This window comes from Eumetopias jubatus, unplaced genomic scaffold (genome assembly GCF_037043125.1).
Source record: "Eumetopias jubatus isolate StellerSeaLion01/CBP00866 unplaced genomic scaffold, mEumJub1_p1.0 scaffold_12, whole genome shotgun sequence".
NCBI lineage: Eukaryota > Metazoa > Chordata > Mammalia > Carnivora > Otariidae > Eumetopias > Eumetopias jubatus.
Window position 1 is genome coordinate 105,460,342 of NW_028274818.1, and position 17,556 is coordinate 105,477,897.

At 50.1% G+C, this 17,556-nt stretch overlaps 1 protein-coding gene across 7 annotated transcripts in view; it reads right to left on the reverse strand.

Moving 5' to 3' along the window:
- Positions 1-17,556, reverse strand: part of TRRAP (transformation/transcription domain associated protein) — a 113,365-nt gene that overhangs the window by 4,122 nt on the left and 91,687 nt on the right. For 5 of the 7 annotated variants that reach the window (XM_028088564.2, XM_028088563.2, XM_028088560.2 and 2 more), the window contains exons 61-68: positions 16,603-16,804; positions 15,255-15,419; positions 13,715-13,805; positions 12,045-12,244; positions 10,812-11,073; positions 7,170-7,395; positions 6,053-6,270; positions 3,663-3,847 (exon numbers count right to left, since the gene is read on the reverse strand). In XM_028088564.2, the coding sequence (XP_027944365.1) occupies positions 3,663-3,847; positions 6,053-6,270; positions 7,170-7,395; positions 10,812-11,073; positions 12,045-12,244; positions 13,715-13,805; positions 15,255-15,419; positions 16,603-16,804 (1,549 nt within the window). The remainder of the gene's footprint in view (positions 1-3,662; positions 3,848-6,052; positions 6,271-7,169; positions 7,396-10,811; positions 11,074-12,044; positions 12,245-13,714; positions 13,806-15,254; positions 15,420-16,602; positions 16,805-17,556) is intronic. The other 2 variants (XM_028088566.2, XM_028088565.2) reach the window with 1 other exon arrangement.

The window sequence follows — 17,556 nt, forward strand, 5'->3', positions numbered from 1 at the left end:
GAGCAGATGTTACACAACATTTTACACTGAATTCTGTGCTGGAAGTCTTATAAGACTATTTCAACACCACAAATTCAGAGACAGTCTCAATAAAAAGTTTACTAGAGTTAATTTAGTTCTTGTTAGACCAAATGGTAAAGGCACAAGGTCTGTTCTGGGCTAAGTTCTACCCATGGGCTCTGAGAAGCCACTAGAATGCAGGCCCTAAGCAACCAAGAACCACACAGACCATTAAGAACACTAGCACAAATCATAAAAATAAATTAAAAAAAAAAACACTTTTATATAAACTTTGGAAAACTTTAAATTCTGGAAATTAAAGGCTTACAACAATCTGAGTAGCTTTTATTCAAGAAAGGCTGAATCTTAGTGACAGTGAGCGTTGCAGCAGTTTAATTACACTATTCCCATCCCCTTTTACCCATCTCCACACTGGCCTTGAAAAGCAACAACTTTCCAACCATGGCAGCTGTAGAAACCGGCAGCCTAACATCCACTGGCATGGGCGAATGTGTTTAGTGAGCCCCCGCAAACCTCATCTCCAGAGAATTATCACTATTTAACTGGCAGCTTCCTGAAAAAAGCCCCATTCACTGGGCTTGTCTGTTGGACTGAACTCAGAGTTCAGTCAGTGAGGAGCATCCTATTTCAATTGAAGGGCACTTGCTAAAAACAATCACTGACAACCATTTAATGCTGTAGATGCCCGGGGCAGCGACACCAGCTGGAGCACAAAAGATGAGGGCAAACAAGAGGAAGAGCTAGGGAATGAGACGACCACAAGAGGCTTTGAAAAGCTTCAACATATTCCTACAAATCTAGAAGATCACTTATATGCTCATGAGAAACCTCAGAAAGCCCTATGCTCTCACATGTCGTTGACCGTGAGACTACATAAACAGGAAGTGAAAGCTAAGGCAGAGATGTAAATTAACTTGGACATGTTGAAGGCACCCCCCCACCACACAAACAGAGGCCCTCAAAAAGGGGGAAGACTTACTGCTTCAAGGAATTTAACAAAATCTCTGTCAAATCATTAGCTAGCTGAGCAGAGATTTCAATGGCTGCACATGACAAAAACACAGACTTTACAAATTAGTCCAGGAAAGTCACTAAACAAACAGCAACAATTACAAGCCTTGGGGAAAATTATCTGATTTCTGGAGTTGTCACCTATTATTAAAAATACCAATTTTCCAACAAAAAATCGTGAGAAAAAAGAAGAGGAAAACATAGCCAAAACACAGTAAATAAAGTGAAATCACTTACATCCAGAACATACAAAGAATTCTTAGAGTCAATAATAGAAAGACAAATCATATAATTTAAAAATGAGCAAAGGACCTGAATAGACATTTCTCCAAAGAAAATATGCAAATAGCCAATTAGCACATGAAAAGCTGCTCAGTATCACTTGTTATCAACCAAAATGAATGAGAATGACTATAACCCAAAAGAGTAGTAACTACTGGCAAGAATGCAGAGAAAAGAGAACCCTTATACACTGCAATCCCCTGGGAAAACGGTTTGGCAGTCGATGTAATGTTAAACATAAAACTTACCATGTGACCCATCAATTCTCCTAGGTATATGTCCAAGAGAAATGAAAACATACATCCACACAGAAACATACATGAATGTTCATCGTCATTAGCACTGGTCATAAGTCAAAAAGTATAAATAATCCAAAAGCCCACCAACTGACAAACAGATAAATGTGGTATAGTCACACAAGGGAATATTATTAAGCAATAAAAAGGAACAGACTACTGATACATGCTATAAAATGGGTAAACCAGGAAAACATTATGCTAAGTGAAAGCGAGCCACAAAAGAGCACATATTGTAGGATTCCTTTCATATGATAATGAAGAATAAGCACAATTCACGAGACAGAAAAGATTCGTGGTTTCCAATGTCAGGGGGCAGAGGGGAATAGAGAGTATAGTTAATGGGTATGAGGCTTCTTTCTGGGGTGCTGAAATGTTTTAATTTTTTTTTTCTTAAGTAAGCTCCACACCCAATGTGGGGCTTGAACTCCTGACCCTGAGCTCAAGAGTCACATGCTCTACTGACGGAGACAGCCAGGCGCCCCTGGGGTGGTGTCAACTGCACAACTCCGTGAATATGCTGAAAACGCTGCATTGTACATTTTATTTTATTGTATTTGGGGGCGTGGAAAAGGAGAGACAGACTCTTAAGCAGGCTCCACGCCCCGCATGGAGCCTGATGTGGGGCTTGATCTCTCAACCCTGAGATCATGACCTGAGCCGAAAGCAAGAGCTGGATGCTTAACCAACTGAGCCACTCAGGGACTCCTGAACTGTACATTTTAAAGGGTGAATTTTCTGGCAAGTAAATGATGTCTCAATAAAGGCATTAAAAAAAGAGCAAAGGATGAAGAAGCAGAGTTAGTAAGGAAACAAGCAAGGGTACAAAGAGTAAGAAGGGGCCATGACGCTGGCTTGTTTCGTGCTGTTGTCAGCATCTCTAGCTGGCCCGCCAGGACCCCACGCGGTCTCTAAGCTGAACCAACCATCACCTTCGTCAGTCACAGAGCCGATTATAAAACACTAGGGGATCCTCATGTCAGCAAATATTTGCAGATGGAGGTCATCGGTTTCCACACTGTCAAAGGCAAATGCAGCCTGAAGAATACAATCCACTCATCTCCCACAAACACGTCAGAACTGTCCTTGGTCCACAGAGTGACCAGGCAGTGGCCTGTGACCTGATGAAGCCAAGACACCAGCTCCCAAGGGAGGCCACAAGCTCTGTCCACAGAGGGACTGCACGCAGGCAGGAGGCTGCACCAGACCCCAAGGCCTGGACTGCCTCAGGCCCTGTCTGTGCCCTGAACCCTGCCTAGATGGGCAAGACCAGCACCTTGTGGGCTCCATCTTGATACAAACGAAGTCTCCCAGGTCTCGGACTAACTGAAATGCTGACATGAGGATCCCCTAGTGTTTTACAAACGGCTGTGTGACTGATGAAGGTGATGGACGGTTGAGCTTAGAGACCGTGTGCGTGGAGTCCCACTGGGCCAGCTAGACCCGGACGCGTGGAGACAAGGACACAGCTTCCAACTCCATGGTATCTCGCCCAGAAACCGCGAGGCCCTCTCGGGAGGCACAGGAATGACCACAGTGGCGTCTGGGGAGCAGACCAGGAGAGCTGCCTCTTGGTGATGCACACAATCCCGTACAAAACCTCCTCACCCGGACCCCACACCTCCCCTACTTCCTGCCAAGGGCAGGAACCTGCCGGCGGGGAGGGCCCTCCGTCCAGACCTCCTGTGGCAGGCGCCATGCTCCCTCCCACGCGAGTTTCACCTCCCGACACAGCTGGGCCGACATGTCTCAGCGCTCACTGCTTTCTGTACTTAGAAAGTGCGGCACTGACACCGTGTGTTCCCTAACACCCCGGCAGCGAACCAGATGAACGGACTATTAAGTGGGTAAGTAGCCTCCTGTCCCTTAGACCAAGTTTGGCTGCCAAATGAGTCTCCCCTGAAGTTACTCTGCAGCAAACGTCATTTCATTAGGGTCCGTGGCCACCTAATTTCTACCACCTCACAAGGCCAAGGAGGGAAAAAGGTACCTCGGGGCTGCCCGCGAGGCCGCAGGTGGCAGCTCGCGCTCCCGACCATCCCGATTCGGTACCTGGTGGCTGGCTTGGGTCCCGCGCGCCTGCACTGTGGCCAGTCTGTCGTAGTACCGGGAGATGGGGTTGTCGTGCTCAATGCCCTTCTTGGCACAGCGCTGCTTGTAAATCTCCACGAGGGAAAGAGAAGAGGGGTTGTCCTCCACGAGGCGCATCTGTGGGGATACCGCCACCACGCGTGGAACTGGGGAGGAAGGAGAAGGCAATGGGAGCAGACCGAGAGAATGCGCCCGGGCAGCGCTCGACCCCACTTCCAGGGACGTCCCCGGAGCAGCTCACTCAGCCCTTGGTGAGCAGAGGACAGGGGCAAGCTGGAAGTCACACACCGCGTCCTAACTCGGCACGGGGCAGGAAGCCCGACCTCCTGGGTGATTAAGACACAGGGGAACCGAAATTCTTTAAAAAGCAATCTTCAAAAATAAAACCTAGAGACTCTGCCAACGGTTCACTCTTTAGAGGCCCTCCTTCACCGGGGTTCTATCAGCAGAGTTCAATCTTCCCCCTCGCTCCAAGGTGCCCATCGAGCGTGGTTACCTTAACCTGCCTTCCAGCATCGGGATGGGTGGCCCCCATCTTGGAGCAATTAGGAAAACGCTCCACTCCTCTCCTGTGTTCTGTGGTTCAGTGACAGGAGGCTCCCAGAGTGAATCTGATTGTTCCACCCAGTTACTTCGTGGAGCTGTACTGAGAGTGAGGCACATTTGGGACCCCCGATGACCACTCTCGCACTGGACATGCCTTTTATGAAGTGGTTCACCTCACATGCTGATAACCTCCACTGGGACTGCACTTAATCAGAAAGTGCCGGGCGTGCCCGCCCTGGAGCCAGACAGCCCACACTCACATCCCAAGTCTGTCTTCCCAGTGATGTGACCTCGGGAACGGTCACTGGACGTCTATGAACTTCAGTTTCTTCATCCGTAAATAAAAGTATTAACATGTACCCCATAGGGCTGCTGGCAGACTAAATAATACTTTAAAGATATTAGCTCAAGGTAATGTTACTAAGACTTTTTTTTAAGTAAGCTCTATGCCCAACATGGGGCTTGAACTCATGACTCCAAGATCAAGAGTCACGTGCTCTACCGACTGAGCCAGCCAGGTGCCCCTGAAGACATTTTGTTGAAGATATTTTGGAGAGAGCTGAGAAATTTCCTGAAGATAGCAAAGAAGGTAGCAAAATAAAGCTTGTCCAGCACGGGGTCACAGCGGCAAGCTGCCTGGGTGCTGCTGAGTGGTCCAGCGGAAGCTGTGGAGTCCCTGTGCCAACACCAGCCTGTCCTTAGGCCACTATGACCAGCTGCACCCGCGATGGGTGTCAGTGTGGTGGGTACACACACACACACACACACACACACACACACACGTTCACGCGTGATTCTGACTTCTAATGGGCCTAAAGTGGATTCGGCCTAATGTCCATTAAAGCCCAAGTACTAGCTTGCTGCAAGTCTTCACTCCATCGGGAAATTCCACAGTGACTCGAGGGCACCTATTTGAACTGTCGTTTGATGCCGACCAAGGGTTTCTTTGGAAAAAGCAAAGAACCACCTATTACCCCCAGATGTGATCCACACTATAAATCCCATTACATACATGTTAATATGCATACAGTTTCCTATGGACTTCTTTTTGAGATCTACTTCTTACTTTGGGGATGTTAAACTTAAGGGTAAGAGATTTTAGGTCAAAATGGGTTGGAATCTTAGTGGTCAGAAGAAAGCTCCATACGGGACTAGGTAACGTGCATTGCAATGGGCTCCTAACCTCAGAGATTAGGTGCTAAACTGTTTTAACCGGTTCTCTTCTCTGAATGGAATGACAGTGCACCTCTGCCCCCGTCACAGACAGAAATGGGTCACTCACGAATCACCCACAAGTTGGTACGGAAACCCCTTACTCAGAGGCTGCTGGTCGCCACGTGACCAAGATTTCTACAGCCTTCACGGGGCTTCTTGACTCTCCCTCGCACTGCATTTCCCGCTGGGGAGGCACGTTCCGGCCGTGGCCACGCAGTGCAGTGTAAGCTCCAGGAGTCGTTCGGAGACCTCCCGTCAGCACGCTCACACCACGCTCACACCACGCTCACACCGCGGCCTGTGCCGAGCCCACGTTTCACCAGAGCACGGACGGACTCCCGGGCAGAGACAAACAGCCGTGGGCGCAGACACAGCAGCCCCTTCGCCAAACCAATACTCATGAGGCACTTGTCTAGCAGCGAGGGGCCTAAAGGCTGGGGAGCAGCTTCTTCTGGGAGCGGGGCCCTCATTCCAGAACCTCCCCTGCTTGGTGTGTGTCGGGGCACTCTCAGCTCCCAGGAGACGGCACACGTGAAAACCCGCAAGGGCTGATGGGAGCGGCCGTGCGCCCCAAAGGGCACCTCTCCTACCTGTGAAAAATAAGTGCCTCTTTGTGGTTTCCTTCCTCTTCTCCAGACAGGGGTTCAGCAGCCGGAGCAGCTGCAGCACACGCTCCTCTCGCCGGGACTCGGTCAGGCAGGCGTCATTCATGACGAGGTACGGGTAGATCTTGCCGTTGTGGCCGCGGATGTAGAGTCTCCGGGCTGCGGTGTTGTGCTTCTGCACGATCTCCACCCTCGGCATAAACCTACCCAAGCAGGCACACAATGAAACACCAGCTCCCCGAGCCCTCAATTTCCAGTCCTTTTCTTTGAGAAGAAAAGGGAACTTTATGAGCACGGCATCCGGAGTTGTTGCGGCCAGACTCCCGCAGGTAGAGCCACCACTGTGACAAGGTATGAACGGCGCGACACTCTTCTATGACGCGGGGGAGACCCCTCGGCGGAGGGAAAATGCAGGAAGAGAAGAGGATGCTGTAGTTTTAAAACGATCAGCCACAGGGTCCCTCTTCAGGAGATCAAGGAGAGCTGCCGACTGGCTCTGAGAACCCCAGCTACAGAGCTGGGGTGGGGAGGGGTGCACGGGTGCCCGGGGAGCGAGCGTGAGGACTACACACCCTCGCCCTCACCTCCCTCCCGTGGGCCAGGGAGCAGGGAGGGCTGGCCAGAGGGGAGTCACATCTGGAGGACCAGGAAACTCGATTCTGGATGCACGAGGAAGCAGACTTCTGGGTGTGATTATGACCATTTGTTAACAGCACTTCTGCCGTTTACAGTAAGATAAAACATCTACTCTAATAAATCTTACAATTGTCCAATTCTGTTTTGAATACTGAGCTTTAGGAGTTTTATGGACTGGGTGACTTTCTATTGTCCAATTCCATGGGGATTCAGAAAAGGTTCTTTTAGAAGCAAAAGAAACACAAACTTGACTCAAGACATTTCACCCGTCAGGCCAGACCCTTCAAGTACCTGATTCCTGAAATCCGAGCACAATCTCCCGTTCTCCCATTTCAGGCGCAAGGAGAGCACAGGGGAGGGAATGAGCCTGGACTGCTGCAGGAGGTCTGCCCTGAGGTCTGTCCCGCAGCGGGCTTGCCCGGGGTAGTGTGTGTTAGTGACGAACCGCCACGCTGGGCTCACTCACCGAGCAATCTTGATGTAATAATGGGTCGGCTTGGGCATCAGAAACTCCCCTGGAATTTCTACTTCAGCTGTCTGTGCTGAGAAATTGCTCAAAAACCGGCACTTCTCTTCTATGAGGAAGAACTTTGGAAGCTGCTTGGTTTTAGCCTCCAGGATTTTGATCCACTTTTTCAACTTAGAAATAAGATTGTGAAGCTTCATGGATCCTGGAACACTGAAGTCAAAATCTTCGAAATAAAAAATAAAATAGAATTAAAAACAGTTTTAATCATCTGGGCTATCTGGGATTCACTACAAGACCATGCTCAAGAGCCTCCCAGGTAGGAAACAGGCACGTTTTATTTTACATCTAACCTGGAGCAAAGAACATCTCAGTCCCTGTCGCTCTTCAATGCGTAAGTTGAAGCCTGAGTGACTGGTCTGCCGACCCTGAGACTGGAGGAGGGAAGGGGTGAACCGGCAACAGGAAGCCTCACCCCCAGTCACCACAGGTCCCATGGAGCCCTCCGAGGGGCCCCGGAGCCCGCTGGGCCAGCCCTGAAGGTCACCACCCTCCGCCCACCGGCAGCCCCGCCTGACAGCAAGCCTCACACCGGGGAACCACAGCCCTGTGCCAAAAGCCAACACCGCAATTAATTTGAGGCTAAAGGAGAAAGAAACCAATCCCGACGAATACTAAATTATAAATCAGTTCATTAGAAGAAATTAAGTCAAGGCAGTGAAGTGACAAAAATGGAAACCATGCCCTTTTCACTTAAGCAATTAAAATACTCCTGATTGCTGTATATCTCAGATTTTACTGACACTCGGTATTAAAAGGTCAATTAAACTGAAAAGCCCTCCTTTAAAAAAGTGCCAGTTCCACACAGACAAGCACTAGGGGTCAAAGGGGCTCTGAGTTACTCCAACTTGCCGGAGCCCGAAGGTCAGGAAAAGCCGAACCTTCTCTGTCGCAAATGGAGCCCGTGGGAGCCACGGTCCTCTCGCTGACAAGGGTCGGGATCTGTGACGTGGCAGGGGCCCTTGCACTCAAGCGGAAAGGCTCCGTGGCGCCTCTTGCGGGCACTCTTCTGCAGACTCAGGTGGTATGGGGGGAGCCTGGTACAGACTCCTGCCCCCTGTCCTCACTGCCTCCTCCCCACCGCCCCCTCCAGGGCTGCAGCAGGCTGGGCCAGGGCCAAATGCAGGGAAAGGGAGTGGGGGTCAACAACGTGCACGTGGAACCAGGGGCCGGTGGAGGCCCCATCAACACCTACACGGCGGCCCAGAGGGGCCGTGGCCATCTGAATGCCAGCCCAACCTTGGCACGCCCAGAAGCACTGCAATCAAGGTGCTCAACTGTCCATCAGCACAGACACCCCCTCTTAGCCCTATGGCCACACCCACCTCTGCCCTCAATCCCTCACTCCTGGCCACCACTAACCCATTCTCCACCTCCATCCTGACGTTATTTTACAAATGTTTCCTAAGTAAGGATGATGCAGTAGGTGCCCTTTTGAGATTGGTTTTTTGCACTCAGCATGATGTGAGGTTCATCCAAGTTGCCCTATCGATGGCTAACTCCATGAGTATGGATGTGGCACACTTTGCTCATCCATTCTCAATTTGGTGCTTTTGCAAATAAAATGGCTGCCACATTCATGTTCAAGTTCCTGCATGTATGTTAAGTCCTCATTCCCTGGGATAAATGTGATGTCCAGTCTTTGAACTTTCTTCCACCTCCTTACTGGGGTGGGAGTTAGTAGCCAACAGAAGTGATGCTGCCCGAGGATGGAGGTGGGGTAACTGTCCTCTGTTGTGTGGACGAGAACGCAGCGCTGAAACACAGAGCTGGTCCTTCCTGGAAATGGAGGACCAGAGGGGCTGCAGAGCTCTGAGTTACGCACGAAATGCCCAGGCCTGGAAGAAGGTCAGAGCCTCAGAGCGGTCTTCCTTCGAGTTTCTGGTTTTGCATTTTTTTTTATACCAAAATCCAAATGACTTGTCTCACTCTGAATTCTCTATCCCAGACTATATTTGATTTAATGAGTGGACATTTTTTTTAAAAGATTTTATTTATTTATTTGAGAGAGAGAAAATGAGAGATAGAGAGCACGAGAGGAAAGAGGGTCAGAGGGAGAAGCAGACTCCCCACCGAGCAGGGAGCCCGATGTGGGACACGATCCCGGGACTCCAGGATCATGACCTGAGCCGAAGGCAGTCGCTTAACCAACTGAGCCACCCAGGCGCCCCAGTGAGTGGACATTTTAAGATAAAGACATACTAGGTATCATTTCCCTTGAGTAAAATAGGGAGAGTTTCCATAAAATTCATCTCAGACTTTTCCTTTTTTCAGGGAATAGTGACCAAACACGTCATGTGAACGTCACAAAGAAAAAAATCGAAGATGATAGAAGCGCTTCCGTGGAAAAAGGTGTGAGAGGCTCATATTTTTTTGTTCAAAGAGCATCTTCTTCAAGGTGTGGGTGCATTGGGGGAAGCCCCTTGACCTTAAGGCGAGTCCAGCATTACCTTTAGTGCCCCTCTCACACCATAAGGGGAGGAAACCCGGGGCCCCGGGGCTGCCTAGAATGACAGCAGGACATGCTGTATCTCACATGGATCAAACGAAAGTCATGGCTGTAGCTGCAAAGCATCCTTTGCAATTAGCGAGATAAATACTTTCTTTTACAGGATTTCAACCTTGTCTACACAGCACTTATTTCTAGCTGTGTCCTCTGTGATAAGAGTTCTTAAAAGATACTTTAAACAATTAACAATGTGAACCATTATTTTACGACTTAGTGTATCAGTATAGAAAGAATGTTCTGGAGACAGTTATAAAATTTAGTAATTAAACTAAAATGTTTCTTTTAGCAGGAAAGTTGACCAGACAAATCTTGTTTCCCATGATGATCACTCAGGGGTTGACATTCGAGACATAAAGGCCTGCAGAAGTTCCCCAGGCGGCCAGAGAGATGCTCTGAGAACTGGGGCTCACCTGGGCTCCTGTGTCAGTGGGGTGGTGGTGGGACACGGGTGGCAGGATCGCCTGCACGCAGGGGACATGGTGGCCTGTGTGTGCTCACGCTGCGGGAACCAGGGCCCCTGTCTGGCAGGTAAAGACTGAGGCCAAAGGAGCTTGGACTGGTCTGCCACTGATCACGCAGAGCTGGGGCCGAGGTTCATTCTCCTGGGCGTCTCAGAAAATGCACGAACCCAAACCAGGGGCCGGTTATGATACAATCTCCTTGTCTTTCTGCCACCCGATTCCACTATAGGTTTGAACTCTACTTGTCACACTGAGCCCTGTACCTTTGAGCCTGTCTCACCTCCCACCGTTCCGTTTTCCCACAAACACCAAGTGGAGGGAGGGATGAGAGAGGGTGTGTTCAGCCTGAAACTCTCCTCTTCCTAATACCCGCCGTCCCCTCACGCGGAGCCTGGCTCCACTCCTTCACCCTTCACTGGAGTGAAGGCTGTGCAGCCTCAAGCTGCTGAGCGTCACCGTGACCTCGTGATCGGAGTCCGCATCTTAAACGGAGAACAGCAAGCTCAGCCGAGACCATGCTCACGAAAACAAGGAAATAACAACTAGCTGATTGTTAAAAGACAGAGGAAGAAGAGTGAACGGAACCTTCTCTGGGTTCAGGAAAGGACTCACCGGTTGTGAACTGACCCTTCAGCTTCTGGAAGACGGGGTCCTGGGCGGTGGCCTGTGCCCGCCTGGCTAGAGACTCGGAGGCTGCGCTGGAGAACATGGTCGAGACGTTGGACACGTTCTCCAGGCCTACCCCGAACGTGCTCACCAACTTCTTGACGAAATTTAGAGTGTGGGGGGTAATTTTGGCATCGGACACGGCTCCGCTTTTCTCAAATGCAACAGAGTAACATTTCGCCAGGCCCTGCTGGAGCTGTCTGAGAACCTGGTGGGGAGAGACCCGGGACAATTCTCACAGCAACTCTCCAGGCCAGCAGCTAACCATCGGCCCAGGACGTCCCACCCCCACCCCCCGGCACATGGGGGTAAAGTCAGTGAGGACAACACAGAGGCAACCTGGGCCGCGCCATCAGCTGTGCTTTTAACCATGAGGACCAAGTGTCCTGAACAGTAAAACAAAAAAACCTCCACTTTTTTGGGCATACACCTACCCTTCTGTTGATTAACGAAGGGAAAACACTGTCTATGCAGACAGCTTTGAAGTCACAGCTGCGTGTCCGCACGCACACATCAAGTAACAGTAACACAAGGCCGCCTCTTGGCCAACAAGATAAACATCCAGATAATAAGGGCTCATCCTTTTGTCATCAGCTTATGCACACACCATTAGGAGAGAAGCTGGCTGCTGAAAAGCTCCCTGAAAAACTCCATTACCTACACCACAGCCACCGCTCACACCTCACCCCGCCACTCACACCCACCGCCCCGCTCACACCCATGGCCCCCTTCACACCCACGGCCCCACTCACACCCACCGCCCCGCCACCACCCACAGCCCCGCTCACACCCACCGCCCCGCCGCCACCCACGGCCCCTGCTCACACCCACGGCCCCGCTCACACCCACGGCCCCACCGCCACCCACGGCCCCACTCACACCCACAGCCCCGCTCACACCCACGGCTGCTGCTGGTTAACTGGTATTAGGTGGTAGTTAATTACAGCTCACAGACGTGAGCACAGTAAGCACGTTAAGGCCAGAACCAGCTTTCTCAATTTCATCTTCTTTTTCAGGCATACCCTGCTTCAAATATTTGAAGCGACATTAATACGCAGACATCAGCTATCGGCTCACTCCACTGTTCAATTTCACAACGCAGAACACAGACATGACCTGGCAGTGAATCTGAAGGGGGGACAGCCCACGGCACACGGATGACAGGTTCCCTCCACGTACCTCTTCGTGCCAGTTTTCTCTGAACCAGACCATCTGATCGACGATGCCTTCCAGGGAAGACAGAAGGGTTGGGTGGAGCTCTCGCTGCATGTGCATGATTCGGCTGCAGCGCCACATTGGTGCTGTTGCTCTTATGGGCCCTGGATCTGATGCAGAATGGGACTGGTTACCCACTGAACTTGGCTGCTGCTGTCCAGAATCTGAGAGTAACACACACAACGCCAATGTCAGCGCAAAGCTGGCCCGATGCGAGTGCTCGGTGCTCTAGAGGACCCATCGGCCAAAGGAACGCTGGTTCCTGCAGGCGTGTTAACACATCACGAGACCGGTTCCCCAGGGACTGTGGGAGCCGCCCCGGCTCTAAGGAGACGTGCGCTGAGGGGCTCGGGCACACGGAGCGCGACTGCCTACGACCTGGCCTCAGACGTTTCAGTGAAAAGCAGAAAACATCACGTCGAGAGAGAGCGAGTGTGCAAACGGGGCCGTGTGCTACATGGTGAACTGAGATGAGGGGGCGCGAGTGTGCACTGTCCTCTAACTTTACTGTAAGTTTGAGCATTTTTTAAACGTTTGGAAAAAATATTTCACAATACATTCCTTGCAGATAGCTCAGGGAATCTAAAAGTAATTAATGAGTGCTCTACATTTTTTCATCTAGGAAAGCCCAATCGTGTGTTAAAAAGGTATTTTTGAAAAATACAGTCATCTGCGGTATGAGAAATATGCTGTAGAACCCAAATGCCCATATCTCTAGCTCTGGCTCACTCAGAATAAAAACACCTTAATTTTCAAAGGACCCAAACACCCATCTACCTAGGTAGACCCGTGAGGCCAGAGCTGGAACGTGCCGTGCAGTCTCCTGACCAGCCCAGCTCCTCAGAGGGGGTGTTACCATGCCCACTGGATCAGGTCACCTTCTTACAGAGTCTCTGGCCTCAAAGCATGAACATCTGGGTGTTAAAAATGGCCTGAAGCTGACGGTGCTTTAACGATTTACAAGGTACCATGTGTAGCGGGCAACGGAAACCACTGCTAAGTTACTTCTTACATACGAGGACTATTCAGGACAGATTAAAACTCTTCTACTTGAGAGAATCTGGTAAGACTGATTTCTATGCTGGTTTTTTTTTTTTTTAAGATTTTATTTATTTGAGACAGAGAGAGACACAGCGAGAGAGGGAACACAAGCAGGGGGAGTGGGAGGAGAGGGAGAAGCAGGCTTCCCTCTGAGCAGGGAGCCCGATGCGGGGCTCGATCCCAGGACCCTGGGATCATGACCTGAGCCGAAGGCAGACGCTTAACAACTGAGCCACCCAGGCGCCCCTCTATGCTGATTCTTTTGACAGCTGAGGACATTATAAACTAAATGACATACATAGTAAATGACATTTGTACTGTTTACCAGCATGCATTATTAAACTTTATAATTTTCCAAGGCTAAAAATTTCATGTATTTTTCCTACTTATGGACCAAATCACTTAGGTAAACCCACACCCTATTAAATCACAACCACGGAGAACCATCGACGTGCTTCAGAGATCAGGCTTGGCCTCCCAGCCCCACAGTGTTCTCTCACTGGCTAACCATAAACAGGCTTAGGACAGACATGGGATGCCCCCGCGGACTGAGCCCCTTGTGGTCTGGCCAGCCGGCCCCAGCCGAGACATACCGCTCTTGTAGCGTTCCCGCTGCTCGATTTTCAGGGTCAGGTAGAGGGTCCGGATGGGAAAGTAGACCGCCTGGGGATACACGCGTCCAACCTGCTCAGAGACATGGGGTGTAAAGAGCGCTGCTCACCACTGGGCTTCTGGAGGATGGCAATTTGTATGGAAAATAACTGTCGCCATGTGTAAATGGGCTGGGGTCTCCATGTGAACCAAGGAGGCACATACTGCACGACGGGGCTGATCCACGAGCCCAGATTACACAGGAGGTCAAATCCCTGGTTTACCCCTAAAAGATCTGAGAAAGATCAACACGGTGCATGCCCACAGTTCTGCCTGGGGGACTGTTAATGACAGAGAAACCACACCTGCCTTTAATTCGGTAAACCTGAGGACAAACCGCACTGGTCCCTGGATCTTACTCAGGCAAGTAAAGGGAAAACACAAAATGACACGTCAGTCTTTATATTGGGCGCCATTCACTGGGAACTAGAAACCGATTCTAACTAACAAATAGGTTCGTTACTAACTTCACGTAACTGCAGCAAGGAGGATACTGAAAATTTTAAGGTAAGAAACACCAGCCTTACCAAACTGGGGTTTTACGGCTTCTTCAAAAGGCCTGAGTAGCTACTCTGATGCTCTGATGTTACTGAGACCCTTCCAAATGCACCTATAACAAGACGACGGGGGGGGTACCTAGCTCTGCCACAGGCCACAGGCAGCTGGCTAACATAAAGAGATGTCTGATGGACGGTGGTTCTACCACACAGACTGAATCTACATCCCAGCAGACAAACTCCAGGCCAAATGCCAGTCCTCAGCACATCGCTGCAGCCTCTCAAGGAGAAAAAGAAAACCATTTCTGGGTACAACGTGGATGACGCATCGCGTGTAAAGAGCAAAGTAAGCTGGACAGACAGAATGATGAGCAGCATGCTCCTAAATGCTCGGTCAGGACGCTCTTCATTCATGAGAAGTCAGTCACAGGACTCTCTGACTTTATAAGAAACACGGTCACAGGCACTGTACGCGACACCGAACTGCCTCCAAATTCCCACCATCGGGGTCCTTCCTCTACCCACCAGGCTCCTCACACGGAGGGACAACCTGAAATCATCCCCATCCCCAAGGCACACAACTTTCACTCCGAACAACCGCCCGAGGGCTGAGGGGTGAGAACTGCTGCGATTCCAAGGACTTCGGTCCAAAGGGAAGCTCTGAAGGGCTCAGGCACTGACCAGGGGAAATCGGCTACGAAGTATCAATCACATACACACTTCACTAATTCAAGGGATTCACTAGCAATTTTAAGAGAATACCTGTTTTACTTGCATCTTTATGTGGCAACATACGCAAGCAAAGAAACTGGCATTTTAATACTGTAATGATCTAGTGGATTATTTTCTTTCCAACCTTGGGTTATGTCATTCCAATCACTTTTCATTCTGCTTTAGATCAAGTGACGTCTAAGTGCGTACAGCTTCCTGCATGTGAAATGAAGACGTAATTTTCTTGTGGACAAAGAGACCCTGTTGCTCCCACCTGGCTAATAAGGTTCAGGAGCAGCTTTCCCTCGGAGCCGACCAGGCAGGTGAGCAGCTGCGGGATCCAGGCCAGCCACTGGATGGGGGGCACGCCGATGCAGTACTTGTCAACGGCATCGGCCAGAGTGTTTTTGTCGTCATCAAAGCTCAAAAGCCACAGCACCTAAGACAGAAGGAAAATCCCAGAGGTGAATGGAAATTCTGAGGCCCTCCGTCAATGACTTTTCCCCAACATTAAAACAGCACATAGAACATCCTTGCTGGCAATGTGGGAAAAGGGGTAAAAAAGGGCCAACGATATTGCTAAACTTAATGTGTAAGTCTCACAGACAGATGAGACCGCAAATGTGAATACAGTTCTTACCTAGATGAGGCATTACCACCAATCACTAACGACCCAACCTAGCGACCCAAGGGTCTGCTAACCTGCTAATTCACACTCATGACCTCCCCAAAACCAAATGGACCTCTGCTAAAAATCTCTGATGAACACCGCCCCGCAATGAGGTGGCCACAAGCTGGCGGCCTGGTGTCCACGGATGTCTGAAACTACTACATCCAGAAGGAGGCAAATTCAGGGTCAAATATTTAGGGAGCTTCTCTGTGTCATCACAGCTGGTGTGTTTCTGGAGTCGGCTTTAAATACCAGGTGCTGATGTTCATTCCACATTTGGACACTAAGGAATTCTAAGAAATCTAAACCTTTAACGGGACAAAACAGAAAAGGAGAACAACTTTTTCCTAACTTTTCTGCAGGGATGACTTCTGGGTTTTATTTATGTGTTTCCTGAGACACGAGAGAGGGAGCAACACCGAAGAAAGAATGTCAGTGTTAAGCAGTCACCTCTGGGCAGGTGCGTGTCAGCCGCCGGCCCCACCCTCCACGCTGCGCTGGGGCAACCCGGGGACAAGAACGCCAGCGAGTGTGCAGAAACCCTGTGATCCCATGTCACCTGCGACTAGCGCTGAGCAGCTCTGGGACTGTGGGCACCTCCCCTGCAGGTGAGAGGGGAGAATCTACCAGGTGTCTGGCGGGTGGGTTCTCCTGGCAGCGTCCTCGTCAGTGGGCAGGGATCTCTGTCCGGGGTGAGGTCCCACAGAGAATGCTGGACTGAGTCCCAGGACTGACTCCAGGCACGGTTTTGCTGCTTAAAAGTCCTGGGACCTCAAGTATGTCAGGCCTCCGTTTTCTCAGCTTTCAAATGGAACTGTGACAGATCCCGTGAAGAGTGACGGACGGGAACGGACCGGGCAGGCATGAAATAATGCCTCACCCCCAGCATGGATTGGGCAGAAGCTGGCTTCTCATGCAAACCTGAAGGCCACCAGACGGCCTTGGGTCTCACCTTTGCTAAGTATTTCCTTGACTTGCTCTCATTCTGATGCCGGCACGCGTGCAGGTAACAAGTAATGGCAGACACGCCCAGATGTAGCTGCCGCTCCTTCACGAAGATGTTCTCCAGATAATCGCCCCACATGGCCCATGCCTTCACCAGCACGTCATGCATTTGCACGGCTGCAGAAAATGCTTTGTTTGCTTCCTCAGATCTGTGAGGAGGCAAAATCAAAACAATTTTTTTTTTAGGTGAGCTTCACATAACATAAAATCGACCACTTTAAAATGAATAATTCAGTGGCATTTAGTACGTTCAAAATGTCATACAACTGCCACTCTATCAGGTGCCAAAACACTCTATTGTCATCCCCAAAGAAAACCCCATACCACGGAGCAGTCACTCTCCATCGCCCCCAGCCTCCAGTCCCTGGGGACCACCAACCTGCTTTCTGGCTGACGGACTGACCTCATCTGTGTATCTCACAGACATGGAATCCTGTATTACGTGACCTGTTTTCGAGGTTCACCCGTGCTGTAGCAGGCGGCGGCACCTCATTCCCTTTTACGCCTGATACTGCTCCGCTGTGTATCTAACCAGGTTTTGCTTATCCATTCATTTGGGTGGTTTTGACATTTTGGCTACTGCGGATGGTGCTGCTACAAACGTTCATGAGCAAGAACCTGCTTGAACACCCGTTTTCAATTCTTCTGGGTATATACCCAAGAGGGGAATTCCTGGGTCATAGGGGAATTCTGTGTTTAATTTTTTGAGGAGCTCATGAACTATTTTCCACAGTGGCTGCACCACATTACTATCTGCAAATGAGAGAGAGTTTTACATCTTCCAACAATGTACAGGACATAAGAGAACTAGATACTCATATCCCTTGTGATTATAAATAAATGCAAACCAAATCCAACAGCACGTGAAAAGGATTATACACTACGACCCAGTGGGATTTAT